At 32.8% G+C, this 21,487-nt stretch overlaps 3 protein-coding genes across 4 annotated transcripts; 2 read left to right on the forward strand and 1 right to left on the reverse strand.

Annotated features, from left to right (window-relative positions):
* The first annotated feature begins 6,734 nt into the window (after positions 1-6,734).
* Positions 6,735-12,028, forward strand: LOC123199424 (probable inactive receptor kinase At5g10020). Of its 2 annotated transcripts, XR_006498372.1 has the most exons (4): positions 6,735-7,902; positions 9,022-10,680; positions 10,882-11,127; positions 11,207-11,546. XR_006498372.1 is itself a non-coding variant. In XM_044614426.1 (3 exons), the coding sequence occupies exons 1-3, from the start codon at positions 6,954-6,956 to the stop codon at positions 11,782-11,784; spliced, it is 3,186 nt and encodes a 1,061-aa protein (XP_044470361.1). In that variant the 5' UTR covers positions 6,751-6,953; the 3' UTR covers positions 11,785-12,028. The 2 variants fall into 2 exon arrangements, 1 of the variants encoding a protein (XP_044470361.1); XM_044614426.1 differs by lacking the exon at positions 10,882-11,127 and having other exon boundaries at positions 6,751-7,902; positions 11,207-12,028.
* Positions 12,029-16,111: 4,083 nt separating this feature from the next.
* LOC123198952 lies at positions 16,112-17,302 on the forward strand. The gene has a single exon (XM_044613756.1). The coding sequence runs from the start codon at positions 16,112-16,114 to the stop codon at positions 17,300-17,302; it is 1,191 nt and encodes a 396-aa protein (XP_044469691.1).
* Positions 17,303-19,057: 1,755 nt separating this feature from the next.
* LOC123199699 (cytochrome P450 71AU50-like) lies at positions 19,058-21,219 on the reverse strand. The gene is made up of 2 exons (XM_044614742.1): positions 20,284-21,219; positions 19,058-19,779 (listed from the first exon to the last, which is right to left on the reverse strand). Exons 1-2 carry the CDS (start codon positions 21,163-21,165, stop codon positions 19,165-19,167), a joined length of 1,497 nt encoding a protein of 498 aa, XP_044470677.1. The 5' UTR covers positions 21,166-21,219; the 3' UTR covers positions 19,058-19,164.
* Between the last annotated feature and the right edge of the window lie 268 nt (positions 21,220-21,487).

The raw sequence follows: 21,487 nt of genomic DNA on the forward strand, positions 1-21,487 counted from the left end.
CAACTAGTCAACTTGCAAACCAACCCGATGATTCCTCGTCTAAAAACAATGCACTTGTCCTTGTCAAATTTTGACTAAATCTTCTTTTAAGAGTTGTGTCTTGTACTTATCCAAAGTCATCTACTTCAACTTTATTTATAAGATTCTTACGTATGGTCATTGTCGTAATCTATTGTAACCATGATGAGTTTGATTTAGTTAATATTTTATTATTAAAACTAAAACATTGCCATATATATTGATTATTTTAAAAAATATTGTCATGTTTGGATAAACTAATATGTATAAATAATTAATATATTTAGTTTTTAATAATTAAAAAAATCTTAAAATATTATTATACTTAAATATTTTTAATATGTTAATATAAATTTATTAAGTTAGAATAAAATTGTAACAAAATTAAAATTATTTTAGTATTTTTTTAATAACAAAAGAGAAGATGATAATCAAATAAATCCATATATGACTTAACATATTAGTTTAATAATAAAATATTATTATAATATTCTATTAACTGACTAATTAAACAAGATAATATCAGTAATAAAAAATATAATTCCGAATTAATTTCCTATTCTCCAAACCAAACACACCCCACATGTTATTATAATGTTATTGTAACACAAATTTTTGTATATAAATTTTTATTTATTGATTCAATATAATCTAATAAACTTAAAATAAAAGTTACAAATAGTTAAATTCAAGCGTAAGTTGACATTTTTTGACGAACAACATTATGTATATATATTTTTTGTATACAATTTATATATATGGATAATGTATCATCATGTGTAGAGATGATAATTTCGGTTCGAATTTAGAGGCTTCGACCCTAATGGGGATGAGATTCTTTGATAAAAATGGGGAAGATGACGAGGACGAAAAAAATCCTCACAATCGAGAGATTGGGATACATGTGTCTCATCCCTATCCTCATTTTTTTATATTAATATATTTACTTAAAATACTAACATATCATTTTAGTTTTAGATTATTTATGTTTTTCAAATTTATATTATACATATTAAAACAGTTAATATATAATATTTGTAACATTTGAAATAGTGAGTTGATTTTAATTTTAGTTAATTTTGTTATTTAATATATTTATGTTGTATTTAAAGTATATGAAAGAGGGGATTCCCGTAGATAAAGGGAGGAGTTTTTTTCCCAAGAGGATGGGGAAAGAATTTTTTTTTTGCTAGAAAGGGATGAAAAATCTTTGTCATCCCCGTAACGAGGATAGGACTGAGATCCCCTCCTCGCCCCTTCCCATTGCCATCCCTAATCATGTGATTAGAGGTTACTTTATTTTTAATTCAAAATCATCTAATTACATGATAACATATTATCTATATATCAAAATTATGTATAAAAAATATGTACATATAATTTTATTGTTATTTTATATGGTTCATTACATCATTTATATCAAGATTTTTAATATAAATTTTTTATTCAACTAAATATTTGTAACTAATTGCTAATTAGAAGGTGGAAAAAGGTAAAATAGAGCATATTTTGATTATTATTGAATTAAAATGGAAAATATTCTACATTGAAAATGGTTTTCCATATAATGAAATTTTATTTATTTATATTTCTCCACTAATTAAAAAAATATCAAAATTTTCTTCGAGATTATATCTCTTAACATGCCTTATAGGCTACATAGATAGATCTACCTTTATTTATGTATTTTAAAAATTAAATATTAATTTTTTTATTTTTTATACATTATTAATTCATTATAATCTCATTCGCTCCGATGTGTAACTTTAATCTAGAGACAATGGCTCTAAACTTATAACGATTACGGCCTATTATAAATTAATATTAAATATTTACTTATTAACCTTAATGTCGACGTGATAACATTAATTTTATTAATTATAAGTTGATTGTTAATATCATAATATTTTTATTTAGATTTAAAATTAAATAAGGTAAAAAATGTAATCTAACTTTAAAATAGAGTAAAAATTTAAAAAAAAAAAAACGTTTTATTTGGAAAATTAAACTTTAAATATTTTTCTCAAAAGAAATGCCTTTAAAATGTTTTGAAAAAAGTCCATTGCCAATCATACACCTGCGGACGCACACACTGCCACGTATGTAGTTGGTTGGAAGTTTATTGGGCCCCAAAGAGCACCAACCAAACCCAATATGAAGCCCACAAAATTTTAATAAGGAAATAATTAAAAAAATAAATAATTTTAAATTTTGAATGGTTGATAAGATTGTATTTGAAAGCTGTTTTTGAAAATATTTCAATGAAAAAACATGTTTAAAATTATATTTTATCTCATGTCCAAAACCAAAAATTAGAATATTAAAAATCATGGTGTATTATATGTAAATCTGGCTAGAATCGATAATATCCAACTTAAATTTACTCGAGTTATATATAGATTTATTGGAAGATTGTTGATAAAATAAATAATATTACCAATATTAGAGAATTAAATTATCGAAAAGATAAATTTATATTTGATTGTTATTATAAATACGAAAAAAGTTAGGGTTTAAGAGAAAAATTGTAATTGGAATTATAGAAATTGCTCCCAAAGGGAAAAGATGAATGATGTTACGTAAGTGGAGTGGAAAGTGAAAAAAATGAATGAGACACAAACTTTTGGCTGAATAAGAAAGTTTGCAATGAATTGAAAAGAAAGGCAAATACCTAACAAAGCAAACGAGACTTCATAATCACCTACTATTTTGACCCTAGAGTCTCATGAATTTAATTCAAAAGGGACTTAAAATTGACTTAAACTTAAATTAAATCTATAATATCTCGTTTGAGTTTAAACTTATTCTAAGTTAATGGAAAGTATTATCGGAAAATAATTTATAAAATAAACAATATTGTCAAATAGTAAAACGATGTCGTCAAAATGATGAATAGACTCATCAGATAGACAACCAAGTTGAGTAGTAATATAACTTACGCAAGCTTAGATCAAACTCTCTAACTATGAAAGACTTTTGAGAAAGACAAGAAAAACTTTATTAATAGCAAAAAAACGAGGAGACAAAAAATATTGCGTTACTTGTCCCTCGGGAGTACTAATGGATACAAATGAATTGACATGTTCTCATATGATTAAGAAATATAATTATTTATATTATTTCTAATTCAAAATCACTCAATCACACGATAATACATAAATTTACTTATATTTGATCATATTTAATAGTTTGTACATAAAATATTGTTGATAGAATACAATCATAAAGGTATTCACAGTACTAAGTTTTTGAATGTGAGCTCGAAATCAAATTCAAGTTGCACATATGATATGAGGTTTATATGAATTATGAATGAGCAGGGTTACTTCGAGGGGTTTGCTAACTTGGTGGTCAAGTTCTATCTTAAAAAAGTGGTTGAATTTTATTAAATAAGGTTCTTCGTTACGAAAAAAAATTTAAATATAAATTGAAAACAAAGTAACCAAAAAAGTACATTTGAAGAGATACAAAATTTCAAAAATTACGATAAATAAAAGCATATATGGGCCTCCAACTGTAAATACCATAATTAATTCGAAATTACCTTAAAAAATCTTTTGATTATTAATTTGTTATTATAGTTGAACCGTCCTGTGCATCTTCCCTTGGAAGGCATACAAGGCCAACTAACGGCGTTAGTTGAGCTATGTTATGGTACAAGTACGCCCATCATAGTAGATCTATACTTGAATAACGGGTACAAGGTCAAAGAAGATTGATGCGGAAAGTGATTGACACCCATGAGGTTTGGAATTTTGGAGGTTTGTTCATATTATATTGAATGAAATTATGCCAATAAAATTAATTATAATACGGTAGTTTATAATAGAGTGATGTGTTTATTTATTTATTTTTCTTGTTATAAAATCATTAGATACGATAAAATAGATAAATTATCTTAAAACTTATAGACAACCTACTTAAAAACAAGTATAAGTTTGAGATTTTTGAATCTGTATCAGTTTTAAGCTCATATCCATAGATAATGAGTTTTTGTTGGTGGGTTGAGTATATCCACAAGTACCCTTAGGTCATTTGTTATTTTTTTTCTTTTTTTCTATTTTTTTCTTCGTCAACATCAAACTTACAACATACTTAACATAAATTTAATATATTTTTCTTTTTTTAAATATGAAATAAACTCAAATCCACCCTAAAATTAAAAAATTTATTGTGTTAAAAAACAAATTTAAAGAATATGAGTACTAAACACTTTGTTATAAATATTTATTTTATATTTAATGTTAAATTTTTTTTAATTTATAGAAAATATTTTTATAATTTGAGGTAAATTTTCGTTCTCATAGAATATTTATGTACTTGATGAGAAAAATATTGAAAATTACAAAATAAATATATTAAAATAATATAAACAAAAGAGAAACAGTGAAAAATTAATATTAGCGAGTATCCCATAGGTCGACCTGTGCTTGCAGGGTTGGTTACGAGTTTTGGAAATCATGATTTGTATAACTCAACCTGTTTTGTGTTTTACCCTTACTCTTATCGATCCAACTCACTTATTTGCCAGGTCTAAAAATCACCATACTAATGTTATATTGAATTTGTTTGTGCATGTAGTAGTACTCGAGTACTTAGTTATGTATCCAATTGATATATCTATCATATGAGTAAATAATTTTGAATTAAATATAAAGAAATATACAATCATATAATGATATATTATCACTTAATCACATGATGATATATCATTTGAGTACCTATTTAGATAATCAAAACTAGATATACATAACAGTAGTCAACAAAAAAAAAATTCACATATCTTATTGGTTCTTAGTTTGGGGATACTTTTATTAAATTTAAAATATATAAGAGTTGACTGCTTTTGAAACAAATTTGAGGTGCTGTTTGATTTTTACAACTTCTAAAGGTGTTTGGGTTTCATTTGTTAATATTAAAAGTATAGGTAGTTGACTTAATTCATAGAAACGTTGATGGTGTTAAAAGCATTCCAACTTTTGGGGTGCAATTAAAATTATTTCAACTAGTTTTAGACATAAATATTTTTATCAAATTTTATAGTATAATTAGGGTAATTTACTTTACTATTTCAAAATTAAAATACAGCCTAAATACTAAAAAATTAAAAAAATTTATATCCAAAAACCAAAAACTTTTTACATTAAATAAATAAATAATAAGATTGAACAATATTACATTATCTTCCTATTTAAAGTAAAAAAGGAGTCTTTTTGTTTTTTCTTTTTTTAATGATAGAAACCCCCGCTTGATTTTGTCAGATAAGCAAATTGTAAGGTATAATGATTGAACTTATAATCACTATACTAGATAAATTAAAGGCTATTTATCGTGATACATCGTTAATCAACTATAAAAAGTTTTATTAATGCGATGATATAATTATCCGAATATAGTATAAGCAAGTTATGATGAAATAATGATGAAGAGAAGGATAACAAAGCCCTTTCAATTCGGCATTAAAACCTATAAGAGAGACAAGGGCTAGGGATCCTTATGTGTTTTATCCAATCTCGTGTTAAAACTTAATAAAGGAAAAATATTCTTTGCTCTCTCTCTCTAAAACCTTCTTGTCTTACTGGTTTATTGTTTGTGTTTCTTACACACGAACATTTTTTATTGAAATTTCATCACAGTTCTCGTATAATATCTATGAATTGTTACATCATCCAGGCAATGGAAGTTCCCAAAAGATGTAGTGCTCGTTAAAGATTTATGTAAGAATCATATTGATTCTAGAAATATTTTTAAACTAATAATTACCCAACAAATTTATGTTCATTTACAATCCGCATTGATTTGGGTACTAAAAAAAATTTATTACTATTTTGCCGATTATTATTTTATTTTAAATTTTAAATTATTTAATCATATAATAATACATCATCATTATACAAAAAAGAACTTTAGTCTTGATGTGAGAAAGCCAAATTTTGGTCGCAAGAGCACCTTGAACACAAGAAAATCAGTTAACCTCTTGCACTAATTAATAAGACTTAAGTGCATGAGAGCTCAATAAGAAAATAAACCTAATTCATTCAAACGTTCAAAAAATTATTAAGTTTATAAAAAGTGAATTTAAACTAAATTAAATCTAAATAAAAACCAATTTGAACTTGATTTAAATAAAAAATAATAATAATGCTAAGAAGAAAAAGATTCATTCGTGGAAAAAAAAAATCTAGTTTGACAATATTGATAAACACATAACTTGAGCAAAATTGTCGATGCCTTTATAATTTAAGAGCTTATATATTATTTAATTAATTTTTTATTATCTTTTCAAGTGATTTGAGATACCTTTATATATCCAATATATTTTTTATATTTTATTATTATAAAATTTACTTAAAAATATTATAATTGAGTTAAAATTTTAATTTAAATTCGACTCATTCTGGATTAGATCCACAGCCTTACAAGATGGAAATTTCCATGGATGCAAGAAAACAAGTTAGCCTGTCAAGCTCATGTACTGCGTCACAAAGAGCTGATAATCATTAACCAATCAGACAAGAGACAGGTTCTAAAATTCCCCCTCAATGGTAAGTTTTGGTTGAACACAGTGAATGCAAGAAATATCGGCAAACGCCGTCAAATGAAGCCGCCATCATCATCATGATTCTCACAGCTTAACCTTAAGCTTACTCCAACCTGAACCCATCTTTTCTTCTACAGTGAAATGAAAAGTAAAACCAAAAACAAACAAAACGACACAGCACAATACACATTCTCTCTCACTAACACGACGAAACATACATAAAATACTACTAATCTTGTCCTTTAGAGAGTGTAGTTACTCGTACAAAACGCACAAAACTCAAAACCAAACCCCAAAGTGCACTATTCTTATTCTTCTTCTTCTTCTTCTTTTGAGTTTTTGTTGTTAGGGCTGGCATATGAATCTTTAGTGTTGTCTGTAATTTCTTTGTATTATGACTCACTCTTCTTTGATATCTTTCTTCTTGTTGGTCTTCTTGTTCTTGTGTGTGGTTTCCAGTTCTCGGGGCTCCGAACTGGAAACTGGATCTCTGCTTGAGTTCAAGAAAGGAATTAGCGATGACCCACTTGGGAAAATCATCGCTACATGGAAGCTTTCTTCTCTATCCGACTCGGATTCTTGCCCTGACTCGTGGACGGGGGTGACCTGTGATCCCACTTCCGGTTCTGTCATTTCGATTGATTTGAGCCAGATGGGTTTGACGGGGGACCTGAAATTCAACACTTTGTTGAACCTGAAAGGGTTGCAGAATCTTTCTCTTGCTGGGAATAATTTTTCGGGTCGGTTGGTACCCGCATTGGGATCCATGACTTCGCTGAAGTACTTGGATCTGTCAAGGAATAGTTTTATTGGTCCGATCCCGCGGCGGATCATGGATTTGTGGAGTTTGAATTATTTGAATTTGTCTAGGAATAAATTTGAGGGATGGTTGCCGAGGAGTTTCAGGAATTTACAGCAGCTGAGGGTGTTGGATTTGCATTCAAACCAGTTGAAGGGTGATATTGGAGAAGTGTTTAGTGGGTTGAGGAATGTTGAGGTCGTTGACTTTAGTGTGAACAAGTTTTATGGAGGTTTAGGAGGGGTGAGTGTGGAGAATGTTTCAGGGATTGTAAACACAATGAAAGCTATGAACTTGAGTCATAATGGGTTGGATGGGATGTTTTTTCAGAGAGACGTGATGGGTTTGTTTAAGAGTTTGGAGGTTTTGGATTTGAGCGGAAATGCAATTTCCGGTGAGTTGCCTGCTGGTTCATTTGGGGATTTGATGAATTTGAAATTCTTGAGGTTGGGGAATAATCAGTTGTTTGGGATGGTTCCTGAGGAATTGTTGCAGAGTGTGACTCCAATTCAGGAATTGGATCTCAGCGGCAATGGATTCACAGGTAATGATTTGAAATGAAATTTCAATTTGTTTTTTTTTCTTATTTGTTTATATGGATATGGGATATGTTCCGATGTTGAATTTGCTTAGAGTTATTTTATTATACAGAATTCATTTCTGGCTGCAATAGGAATGTTTAATTAAGTTAGCATGAAAGGATGTTGATGATTGGGATCCAAAATTTAGCTTGTTCTAGTTTTTGCCATGTTAAAGTGGTTGTTATGTTAACCCATTTTTTACATTTTGAAACTTAATTTGGAACAATTTGGAGACACATTTTTGTGGATGTCGATGTTTATGATTGAAGACTCGGAGAAATTCGATACAGTAGTATAGATCATTAACATGTAAATAACTTTACAGAATAATTGAAGTTTAGAGAAAAGTGTGTTACACGATAATTAGCATTTTTGGCCTTTGGATCATCTGACTGTCTTATAGGCAATCCTTCTTGTGATGTTGACAATATGGAGGATTATTAACAACTTCTGGTGCTTATTAAAATTCATTATTTGAAAATTTAAAATTTTCAGACATTGGATTGCCGAAGAAATTATGTTCCATGGGTAGATTTATGACACAGAGGCCTGTATGCTGTGCAGAAGTATAGAAAATCATTTTTGTGATACATATTGGCCTTTCAGTGTGTTGTTATTAGGTCTAATTTAGTGGAGATAGTGTTCTGTGGGAGAGAGTTGATTCAGGAGAACTTGGAGTAGCAAAAGGCTTTTAGTATAGACACTTCTAATAATTTGCTTTTTCTTTTTGGCGGTTGAGTTGATTATTTGCATTCTAGGCCACGTAAACATCTAGGCTCAAATAACTGCTGGGTGGATATAAGAGTCACCTTGTAGAAATTGCATAATTCTGAGTTCAAGCTTCGTTCACTTTAGTTTTTGCTTTCAAAGATTTCCATAGCAAACTTATTTATAATAGTTTTATTTTGGGTAAGTAAATGTAGTATTTATAATAGTTTCATTATCATTTTGGTTAATGATAAAATCATTTAACTGTCACTTTCCAGTTGCATTTAGTTATTTTGATTATTTGCATAGTGAATTGGAGGCGACTTTCATTTGTCATGTCTTGACTGTAATTTATTTTCCATTCTTATGTACAGGTTCTATTCCTGCGATTAATTCCACAACTTTGAATGTTTTGAACCTATCATTAAACAATTTATCAGGCTCTTTGCCATCTTCTTTAAGAAGCTGTAAAACACTGGATTTGAGTGGAAATATGATCTCTGGTGACATATCTGTTATGAAGAATTGGGAAACCAGTTTGGACTTTCTTGATTTAAGTTCAAACAAGTTATCAGGAAGCTTACCAAACTTGACTTCTCAGTTTGAAGGATTAAATACACTCAATCTCAGGAATAACTTGCTAGTTGGTAACTTGCCTTCTCTGCTGGAAACCTCTCCAGGATTGGTTGCTGTTGACATAAGTTCAAATAGATTTAGTGGGTCAATTCCTGGTAGTTTTTTCACCTCAAGTAACTTGGTAAGCCTGAATCTTTCTAGCAATCAGTTTGTGGGGCCTATTCCACTTCCAGCATCCAGTGAAAGTGAATTGTTTGTTCTACCTACTTATCCTTTAATGGAGTCTCTTGACCTCTCTGATAATTCCTTTGAAGGAGTCTTGCCTTCGGACATAAGTAACTTAGGAAGACTTACATTACTGAATCTTGCAAACAATAACCTCTCGGGACAGCTACCTACTGCATTGGGCAAGCTTAGTGACTTGGAGCATCTTGATTTATCTGGAAACAAATTCAATGGTCATATCCCTGATAATCTTTCATCTAGACTGGTTGAGTTTAATGTATCAAATAATGATCTGTCAGGCTCGATTCCAAACAATTTGAGGAACTTCCCTCTGTCTTGTTTCCGTCCTGGTAATCACTTGTTAATCATCCCAGGTGACATGCCATCAACAAATGATAATTCAGGTCAGAGTACTTCTGTAGCAAAACATCATAGTTCGAAGAACAGTATTAGAGTAGCAATCATTGTTGCCTCGGTAGGAGCTGCATTGATGATTGTTTTTGTTTTACTGGCCTATCATCGGGCACAACTGCAAGAATTTCATGGTAGAACAAAATTTAGTGGCCAAACTGTAGGGAAAGACATTAAGGAAGGAAGATTACCTTCCCTTTTCAATTATCACTCAAATGTTCAGCGCCCACCAACTTCCTTGAGCTTTTCAAATGATCACTTGCTTACTTCAAAGTCAAAATCATTATCTGGGCCACAAGAATTTGCAAATGAAATAACTGAGCAAACTGAGGGAGTGGCAGTTGGTTCGGCATCTGTGATTCCTAATTTGATGGATATTCATCCTGCAACATCTGGAAGGAAGTCCTCCCCAGGCTCTCCATTGTCTTCTTCTCCTCGTTTTATTGAAGCATATGAACAGCCTGTGAAGCTGGATGTGTACTCACCAGATCGGTTGGCTGGAGAACTGTTCTCCCTGGATGCTTCACTAGCGTTCACTGCTGAAGAATTATCTCGTGCTCCAGCTGAAGTTCTTGGCAGAAGCAGTCATGGAACTCTATACAAAGCTACACTGGATAATGGACATATGTTGACTGTGAAATGGCTCCGGGTGGGACTGGTCAAACATAAGAAAGAATTTGCTAAAGAAGTTAAAAAGATAGGATCTATGAGGCATCCGAACATTGTTCCACTGCGAGCATACTATTGGGGACCCAGGGAACAAGAGAGGCTTCTTCTAGCAGACTATACCCAGGGAGATAGCTTGTCGCTACATCTTTATGGTAAGAACTCTTTATGAACTAATATTTTTGCCTTTTCTTTATCCTTTCCTGCCAAGTTTCTGAGTCACATTTTGAGTACACTACAATTGCTTCATGTAAATCCTGAACGGGTCTTGAATGATTCTTCTTGGTCTTTATACAAGTACTTCAGTACAGTCTTTCCTCTAATAGTGAAGTTTCCATTTGTCTGATGTGATCCAGGTTTCTGACAAGCCTTGAGATTGTTGATAATCAGCCGTTTTATCTTGACTTTCATGATAAGTACTTTTTTGGTCAAAGGGGATTTGGTAGATTTAACTGAGATTTTCCTGTCATAGTTACTTTCTATTAACAGCCCCCATTTATGGACGACACTAAATTTATGCAGAAACTTGGTTTTCAGATGCAAAGTTGTTTCTGAGTAAAACCTACCAGGCCTATTGCTTCTCTCCCTTGCTCAACCATTGTGTATGCAGAAGTTTTTAAATTTGCAATTTGCTTTTCTCTACAGTCTTTTAGTATTTGATCTGTATATACATTAATGCAGAGAGTACTCCTCGAAGATACTCCCCCTTATCGTTCATTCAAAGGCTTAAAGTTGCTGTGGATGTGGCTCGAGGTTTGTTACATCTTCATGATAGAGGCTTGCCTCATGGAAACCTAAAGCCGACAAATATACTCCTGACAGGCCAAGATTACAATGTTCGTCTTACAGATTATGGTCTTCACCGCCTAATGACACCAGCTGGAATTGCCGAGCAGATATTGAATCTAGGAGCACTTGGATATCGAGCTCCAGAACTTGCTATTGCATCCAAACCATCCCCATCATTCAAGGCTGATGTGTATGCATTTGGAGTGATCCTAATGGAATTGCTAACCAAAAGAAGTGCTGGCGATATTATATCAGGCCAATCTGGAGCTGTCGATCTCACCGATTGGGTTCGGCTTTGTGATCAAGAAGGTCGGGGAATGGACTGCATTGACAGAGACATTGCAGGCGGGGAAGAACCCACAAAAGCAATGGATGATTTGCTCACCATATCGCTCAGGTGTATTCTCCCTGTAAATGAAAGGCCTAACATCAGACAAGTCTTTGATGATCTCTGTTCTATATCTTTATGAAATTTTGTAAATGTGTCTTGGAATCACTTTTTTCTTGTTCCTCGACCAAAATCTCGTTCTCTTCTTTTTTTCATCCTTTAATTCTTATTTCAATTAATTGGTTTCTAGCCTACAGAATTTGGGCTAATCATCACAATTTTTCACTGAAATATTTCGTGTAAAGGAACAACTCCATTGATTATTTGACAGTGTTTGAGTTTGATCATCATCTTCAATTCGAAAGGATTGCAATTCTTTGTGTTTAGTTTGATGGCAAGAAATAGCTTTAGCTTTTTCAGCCTTCTTGTACTAGTTTGAGACATTCATGAAGATAGCAATGAAAAAGTGCCAAGGCCATTTGGTTTGAATGCTTTATTCCCATGCCTCAGCATTTCTGGTATTGAAACCAAATCCTCATAATTTTGGTGCATGCTGAATGGAATCTTGTACAGAACAAATTTCAATTGGTCTCTACATGTAAAGAAAAGTGTACTATTTGGACAGTAAATATTTCAGTCCTTTCCCCAAAGGGTAGTTGGAGTAGTGGATAGATTGAAGATTGAATTAATGTCGAAGTGTAAGTATCATCAGTATCTGAAATCTTTATATTTATATATTATAATTAATCAAATTATTACTTATTTTTTTAATGGATAGAATAAGATTTGGTTACTAAGAGTATTAACATTCTGGGTATGTAAGAAGCTCCAGCGTGCAAATCTTCCGCATGGTTCGCCAGTAAGATCCATAAGGAGAAAATGCCATGTTCCTTTGCTCATAAGCCATGTGCTTTAGAGTGTCAACAGGAGGCCTGCTGGCAAAGTTAAGATCATGAGTCTTCAAAAACTGTTCAGCAGCGTGAGGTGATGAAACTACAACAGTCGGAATCAAGCCTAAACGTAGAAAATGGTGGAGCCATCTTTTTTGGCAAGCTCATAGAAATCTCTTGGGGGAAACTTGCCTACCAAATGAAGGCTTCCGAAAATAGGGAACCCTTTTGGCCCTGGGGGCAACCTTTTAGTCTTTGAACTTGTTGCCCGTTTCAAAGATTGCAGAAAGAAGAAGAGAGCACAGAAGACTGCAAGTGATGTCCATGTCAAGGACATGATTACTATGCAATGGTTTTGCAGAGTGACAAGGAGGAGCTGGAGCTGCGGCTGCGAGAGCACTCGGTGGTTTGCTATTTAAAGAATGTCAAGGTTGGTTAACTGATTCTAACAACAATTATAATAAATTTTAGGCTTTTTTTTAATGAAAAAAATCTGTCTGAATTTTTCACATGAAGTATTTCTCTATATCCCAAGATCGCACGTAGACTCTGATCATATCTAAAAGATATCTTTGTATAATTGTTTAAGATCATTGTGGCGCATAACCCTTCAATAAGAGGTTAAGGGATGGAGGACATAGACATTATTTGTAATATTACAAGTGTGTATCTATTTGAGTATAAATAAATACATACTTAATGTATATCATTATATGATTGAGTATAATTTTATCCTTAATTTAAAATTATTTAATTATATAATAACATACAACAAATGTATACTCATTTATGTACTCATAGTTTTATTGTATTTATAATTATGTTGAGCCTAGAGACTCAAACTTTGATCAAATCCATAAAATCCAGCGTAAGCTTGTTCAAGTTCTTATATATTGTTGTGTCATCAGAGAGTTGTCAATGAGATAAATAATATTATTAGAAAGATAAATATTATTATGGGTATAATAAATAGTATCACCAACTAGATAAATAATGTCACTAGATGAACATAGGAGTTGATCTCAAGTCAAGTTATCATCTTAGTTTATATAAATAAGTTTATATAAATAAGTTTATACATTTTGTTTATATATGTAATATTATTCTTTTTTAAATTAATAAATAAAATTATATATACAAATAATTTATATAAACTTATTTGTATAATATGATATAATACTACGTATTGAATCTAGGAGCACTGGGATATCGAGCTTCAGAACTTGCTATTGCATCCAAACCAGCTCCATCATTCAAGGCTGACATGTATGCATTTGGAGTGATCCTAATGGAATTGTTAACCAGAGGAAGTGCTGGTGATATTATATCAGGCCAATCAGGAGCTGTCGATCTCACTGACTGGGTTTGGTGTTGTGATCAAGAAGGTCGGGGAATGGACTGCATCGATAGAGACATTGCAGGCGGGGAAGAACCCACAAAAGCATGGATGGTTTGCTCGTCATCTCACTTAGTTGTGTTCTCCCCGTATGAAAGGCCTAATGTCAAACAAGTCTTCAATGATCTCTATTCTATATCTTCATGAAATTTTGTAAACGTGTCCTGGAATCACCCTTTTCTTGTTCCTCGATCAAAATCTTGTTCTCTTCTTTATTTCATCCCTTAATTCTTCTTTTGACTAATTGGTTTCTAGCATGCTGAATTTGGGCTAATCATCACAATTTTTCACCGTAAAATTTCGTCAACTCCATTGATTATTTGACAGTGTTTGAGTTTGATCATCATCTTCAATTGGAAAGGATTGCAATTCTTTTGTGTCTAAAATGTGTTTATTTTGATAGCAAGAACTAGCTTTAGCCTTTTTAGTCATCTTGTACTATTAACGAAGATAGAAATGAAAAGTGCCAAGGCCATTTGGTTGAATGCTTTATTCCTATCCTTTCAAACCTAATCTTCATAACTTTGGTGCATGTTGAATTGAACTGGATCTTAAACAGAACAGATTCCAATTGGTGTCTCTACATGTAAAGAAATGTGTCCTATTTGCACTCTTCAATATTTCAATCTTTTGCCTTCAAGGTAGTTTAAATAACAAATGTGAGCATATGCGTGCAAAGGGTATACGTTCGAAGTTTGACATACTCATAACAATATTATACTCTTAATTTATCTAATAAAATGGATGTGAAATTGATATTTAAATGTGAGGTTTTCACCTATTTAGTATGATTACCCAAAGTCAATAATGGGTTTAGTAATCATTTTTTTATTTATTGTTGATATACAAGTTGTACTTAAAAAAAGGGGGGCAATATTTCTATTAAACTTTTTTCCGAACAAAAAACCCTAAAACACTTTACAATACCAATATTAGCCTTCCAAAGGTTAGTTGAGTGATAATGTTTCAATTTTTACTTGTTGGGATTAGATTCGAGTCAAATTATTCAAGTTCAACTTTGAATTTGAATTAAACAAATAGAGTTCAAACACGAGGATTGGATTTTATTTTATAAATGAGTTTAATTCAAATTCATCTGAACATTTAAGTCTTAGTTAACTCAAATCAAATCCAAAATTAAATTATTTTTTAAATGAATTTGAGTCTTAGTTTGTCAACCTTAAGACAATTTTAAACTAACGTTTTTACATTCAAATCAATCTTAAGTCAAAGTTTATTTTAACCCTAATCAAAATGCCTTTAAAAACAGCAGCAAACTTGAGGGTTTTATTTATAATTATTTTATTGGGTAAAATATTAAAAAAATAAACAATGAGAAAAACAACATAACAACACAAAAATGAGTATAACATTACATTACTAAAAATAATGGGTTAATCCTGTTTCTTCTTTTTCATTTTAGGCCAAATCGGATTAATTAATTGAATCAATTTAATCAAGATCTAGTAGTTAGTTTGGTTTGGGTTAATATTTAATATTTAATATTTAATTAGACATTTTATCAAATCAACTTTAGATTAAACTGATTGAATCATATTAGGTTGTAATCCAATGCAATTGAAAGCCACAATTTTGCCTGATCAGAAATATATACCATATGCCATTGAAACCACTAGTTGCACCAGCCCCTTGAAAGGGTCAATGCACAATTTTTTAATATTGTTTATTTAATAAAATACATGTTTTAATAGGTATAATCTTTTATCATCAAAACTTAAAATGTAAGATTATAGAAAAGGTGGATATTTGAAAATAAAGAAGAATAAATTGGAATGTTCTTTATTTTAAATTAATTATTAAATAAAAATAAATTTATAATAAAATTAATATTATTTAATAATCTTTTAATATAAAAGTTAAAAGATGATAATTAATTTATACCCTAAAAGATTTTTTTTTATTTATTAATTTTTTTATACCCTAAAAGATTAAATAACCTTTAACCTAACACAAAAGGGAAGGTTATTATTTTAATGCATGTTTTTAATTTTTTTTTAGTTGAAGAAATATTTCCCTTTATTAATAAAATAACCCTTTTTAGGTTATTTTTAAAGACCCTCTAAAATTTATTTTCTAAACCCAAAAAGATTCAAATTTTTCAAACAAACCCCTGAGCAAACCCCTTGAACCCCCTCCTCCCTCCCTGCAAAATCCCCACCAAAATGCAAACTCTCAACTCCTCCTTTCGTTTCCATTTTCGCCTGCACGTCAATTTCCCTCCCAAACCTCTCAAATTCGCCTCCATTTCAGCTCTTTTCTTCTTCTTCTCCTCCTCGCCCACAAAAAAACCCACAAACCCTTTTCTCCAAAATTACCTCGTTCAATCCTTTAATTTTCCCCCTGAAAGGGCCCTCTCCGTCTCCTCCCAGTACCACTACATCAAAACCCTCGAAAAGCCCCTCTCAGTTCTCCAATTTCTCCGCTCTCTCGGCCTCTCTGTACCCCACATTCGCTCCTCCGTTCGCGTGACTCCCAACATCCTCTTCTATGACGTGCCAAAGACGCTGAAGCCGAAAATCGACTTCTTTCGGCAACTGGGTCTGGTGGATTCTCACCATCTGGGTAAGTTTCTTTCCATAAATTCCAAGCTTTTGACTGTTAGTTTAGAGAGAAGGTTGATTCCTTGCATTGAAATTCTCAGGAAAATCTTGGTCGATGATAGGAATAATGGAGATTTAATTAGGGTTTTGAGGAGGTGTAATTGGGTTGCCGCAGCGGACCCCAATTGGAGATTGTTGAATAATGTTTCTTACTTTGAGAGTTGTGGCATTGTTGGTTCTCAACTGTCTATGTTGTTGAAGCGACAACCTAGGTTGTTTACTATGAAGGAAACTAAGGTTAAAGAGATTGTTCAAAGGGTTTTAGATATGGGGTTTTCAGTCGATTCAAGAATGTTGGTTCACGGGGTTTATACAATTAGTTGTATGAGTGTGGAGACTTTTGAGAGAAAGTTGAAACTTTTTAGGAGTTTTGGGTTTTCAGATAAGGAATGTATGGAGATTTTTAGGAAGGCACCTGCATTGCTTAGGGCATCCAGGGAGAAGTTGATATTAGGACTTGAGTTCTTTCTGAATGAGGCTGGAATTGAGAAGGGGGTGTTGATTCATAAACCAACGTGTTTGATGTATAGTATTGTGGATCGAGTTGTTCCTCGTTATAGAGTTTTGCAAATTGTGAATTCGAAGAGGTTGGTAAAGAAGGAGCCAAGTTTTCTTTATGTGTTGAGTTATTCTGAGCTAGAATTTGTTGAGAGATTTGTAGCGAGATTCCCGGATAACGCTGAGGAATTGCTTGTAGCTTACAAGGGTCATATGTTGGATTCTCCTTCATCTTCATCCGAGAAAGAGTGTTGATGCAAGTTTTACAATTTCATTTGGAGTTGATGTTGAAACTGGAGGTTTGTTGAATTGACTCAAAGAAATACTTTTGAGCCTTGAAAAAGAAGGATTTGACATGTATGCAAAATGTGGAAGTATTGATGATGTTCTAGAGCTCTTCCTTGCTATGCCTGAGAGGACTTTAGTCTCATGGACAACTATAATTGCAGGCTGTGCTTTGAATTGATGGAGAGTTCTCAGAAGCTTTGGACCTTTTCTGTGCGATGTTGGAATTGGGTTTGGAAGTCTACCACATAACATTTCTCACTGTTTTTCAAGCTTGTGCTCGAGCTGGTTTCCTTGAGAAAGGATGGGAGTTCTTCCTGGCTGGGCTCTACACACTGTCAGATTTTTAACTTCTCAATTGAATAAAGAAGTGTTCTTCCCACATTTAGATGAGATTTTGCAATATGAATAGCGAAGAAGAACTTTATTCTTTATATCATGCTATACAAATTTTTGATCGTGTCATCCTTTGAAATGCTTCAGTACATAGCAACAAGAAGTTTCAACATTAGTGCATTTGCTATGAATTTGTGGGCCAATATAAGCTCCACAAAGCCTAGAGCACTCATCATTTCGGCATATACATACATATATATATACATACATATATATATATATATATTTGTAACAATTTGGTTTAATAACATCCTCAAGCGATTTGCCTATGTGAGATTTGGCTAGAGTTCTTATATTCTTCCTCTTACTAGATTTGCCCCCCATCATTGTTCAAGAGGACATGTGAAATAACTTTGATTTCACTTGTAAAATTCTGGTCTAATAGTCCAACACATTTGTTAAAATATTATTTGCTTTGGACATACAATGCATTTCAATTTTGATAATTTAAGAATTCTTTCTCATGTTTTACCAATATGAGATTTGTTAAGAGTTGTTACAATATTTAAAACTTCAAATATTTTAGGGACAATTTAATCATAATAATTAACAAATATACCTTCACAGCAACAAGTTATATGGTTGGAACAATGGCTAGTAGTATTTTTCCGAATGTGTGCTTTGCAGAGCTTTGAGCATTCCCCTTCTGAGCAACTCATATGGGATTGCCTAAAATTGCAATCATAAGTCTGACCTTTAATCATCCTAGTTCCTAAAAACTTCAATCAAAATCAATTATAATATGTATATTTTTAATTTAAAGATAAAGAAAGAAAAATGGTGAGAGGGTTACCATAAGAGAAAAGGAGGAATATTACAAGTAATGAGAAACTTGGAGATGAACATGAACCCTTCATTTCTTCTTGTTTGTTTGAGGTTCAACAGAATCTCAATTAATAGCACTCAGGAATCAGGATTTTCTTGTAAGATGAGAGTTATTAACACCATTTGATCGTTGACACTTGGATCATTAGGAGGTATGAAGATGCATGCTGAATTTACCTCCTAAAGCATTAACTGAATGACTTAAAGATTAAGCCTTGTATCTAAAGGAGGGGATAGGGATCGGCCATGTTAATTGTTTCATTTTAAATTCAATCTTGTCCCGTCAATTCAATCAACATAAGAGTTTGAATTTGAAACCCTTGAACCAGTTTTAAGTCTCAGAGAGACCCAATACTATTTTTGGTATCAGAGTCCAACAACAATCTCACCAAAGGGAGCTTTCCAGGTCCATGTCATGGTCAAAACAACAAGAAAAATGACAAAATGAAACAATAAAAATCCTTCTTTTTGCATATGGAAATTATGTTTCAGGTAGAATGCTAGTTCAAGAATGCTTTTTATTAGCATAGGAAAGATATTATTCAGCAGAATGCAATTCTGAAATGCATGAAGAGTAGTTGGGAACATTATCAGAAATTACACAAACCAAATTAATATTTTTTCAGACGGTAAGTGGGAATGCCCACAAGATTATTTGCTCTATGCATTGCAAGGCCAAACACCTCAGTCATGTCCAATTCACTTGGCAACATTCCATTGGGAAGCTTCCAATCAAAGCAATGTAGAAGTTGTGCTAACACTAGCTTCAATACTATGAGTCCCAGTTGCATTCCAGGGCAGATTCGCCGGCCGGATCCAAATGAGAGAAGCTGAAAGTGGCGGCCACGAAGATCGATATCGCTCCCGACAAACCTTTCTGGGAAAAACTTCTCAGAATCAGTCCAGGCTTCGGAATCTCTTCCGATTGCCCATACATTTATGTAGACACGGGACTTTTTTGGTATGTAATAGCCATCTATGGTGCAATCTTCTGCGGATTCATAAGGGATTAGAGGTGATACAGGATGGAGCCTCAAGGCTTCCTTCATAATCATGTCTAAGTATTCCAGGTTCTCCAAATCTGATTCTTCAACCATCCTGTCTAATCCCACAACATTTTCTAACTCTTTTTGTGCTCTCTTCATCACCTCTGGATGCTTGAAAAGTTCCGAAAGTGTCCATCCAATGGCTAAAGCTGAAGGATCTACTGCAGCTACAAGCATATCCTGTTCATACTCATATCAAGGGAAAGAAAATTTGGAACACAAAATTAGGCAGTTGGACTCAAAACCATATTAGTAGAGATGACAATGGGGTGGGTAGGGACTGAATACCTTAATCCCTGTCCCCATCCCCGTATGAAAAACCTTTCTCCGTCCTTGGTACAGGAATGACGGAGAGTTCTCACCCCTTTTTTGTGGGAAAAATCCATCTCAATAGGTCTTATTCCCGCTAGAAAGATAATGAAATATTTATTTGATGTTAAACTTATTTGTAATAATTTAAAAGTTTGAAAAGTAATTCAATATATAAGAATTAAAAAAATATATAAAGGAGAAGAAGAAATGAAGAGAGGAGAGGACAAGTAGGGATATATTTAACCCTGTTCTTGTCCTGTCCTTAATTATGAGATTTTATTCATTTACATTCTAAATTTCATTAGGGATTCCCCTCCCTCTTAATCCGTTTTCATGGTCGAATTGTCGTCTCAAAATATTAGCATTGCTTACCAAGAGTATGGCTTTGACGTGGTCTCTTTCAATTTTGTGTTCAGTTTCTTGTGACCCCATGAAACTCAGCATTACATCAACGAAGTCCTTTGTTCTATTTTCATCCTTGGATTGAACATGCTCATCAATAACCTTTTCAAAGAAGTCATCGAACACCTTGGCAACAGCCTTGGCTCGCTTAGTCAGGCCCTGGAGATCAAGAGAAGCAATCCGAGGAATGTAATCACCCAGGTTAAAAATGGCTGCCAATTTCACCCCCTCTTGAAACACCAAGTTAAATCCTCTCTCATCGAACTCCACATCTGCATATTTCTTCCCAAACACCATTCTGCAAGTCAAGTCTGCACTGACAGACGTCACCTTGGCAGTAAGATCAACAGCAACACCCGCATCAGCAGCCTCTTTTATGCCCTCAATCATGAGCTCAAGCTCTTCCTTTCTCATGCCCTGGTTTGCAACAATCTTGTTCCTGCTGAGAAGCTCCAGCGTGCAAATCTTCCTCATGGTTCGCCAGTAAGATCCATAAGGAGAAAACGCCATGTTTCTTTGCCCATAAGCAATGTGCTTTAGAGTGTCAACAGGAGGCCTGCTGGCAAAGTTAAGATCATGAGTCTTCAAGAACTGTTCAGCAGCCTGAGGCGATGAAACTACAACAGTCGGAATCAAGCCTAAACGCAAGAACATGATGGAGCCATGTTTTTTGGCAAGCTCATAGAAATCTCTGGGGGGAAACTTGCCTACCAAATGAAGGCTTCCGAAAATAGGGAACCCTTTTGGCCCTGGAGGCAACCTTTTAGTCTTTGAACTTGTTGGCCGTTTCAAAGATTGCAGGAAGAAGAGAAGAGCAAAGAGGACTGCAAATAAGGTCCATGTCAAGGACATGATTATAATGCAAATGGTTTTGCAGAGTAATCAAGAGGAGGAGCTGCAGCCGAAAGAGTACTCAGTGGTTGCTATATATAGAATGTCAAGTGATTCTAATAACAATTATAATATAGTTTATACCTTTTTAAATGAAAAAAAATCTGTCTGAATTTTTCACGTACAGTATTTCCCAAGATATCGAGATCGCATGTGGGGTCTGATCATATCTAAAAGATATCTCTATACCATTGTTCAAAATTATTGCGGGACATAACCCTACAATAAGAGGTTAAAGGAGTGGAGTATGTAGACATTATTCGTAATTGTGTTGAGTCTAGAG

The sequence above is a fragment of the Mangifera indica genome, chromosome 16 (assembly GCF_011075055.1).
Source record: "Mangifera indica cultivar Alphonso chromosome 16, CATAS_Mindica_2.1, whole genome shotgun sequence".
NCBI lineage: Eukaryota > Viridiplantae > Streptophyta > Magnoliopsida > Sapindales > Anacardiaceae > Mangifera > Mangifera indica.

Coding starts and splice junctions, on each gene's coding strand:
- LOC123199699 (XM_044614742.1), bottom strand. CDS start 21,165: ATGTCCTTGACATGGACCTTATTTGCAGTCCTCTTTGCTCTTCTCTTC. Junction 19,780..20,283: donor ACGTCAAAGCCATACTCTTG/GTAAGCAATGCT, acceptor GAGTATGAACAG/GATATGCTTGTAGCTGCAGT.
- LOC123199424 (XM_044614426.1), top strand. CDS start 6,954: ATGACTCACTCTTCTTTGATATCTTTCTTCTTGTTGGTCTTCTTGTTC. Junction 7,903..9,021: donor CAGCGGCAATGGATTCACAG/GTAATGATTTGA, acceptor TCTTATGTACAG/GTTCTATTCCTGCGATTAAT. Junction 10,681..11,206: donor CTTGTCGCTACATCTTTATG/GTAAGAACTCTT, acceptor ACATTAATGCAG/AGAGTACTCCTCGAAGATAC.
- LOC123198952 (XM_044613756.1), top strand. CDS start 16,112: ATGCAAACTCTCAACTCCTCCTTTCGTTTCCATTTTCGCCTGCACGTC.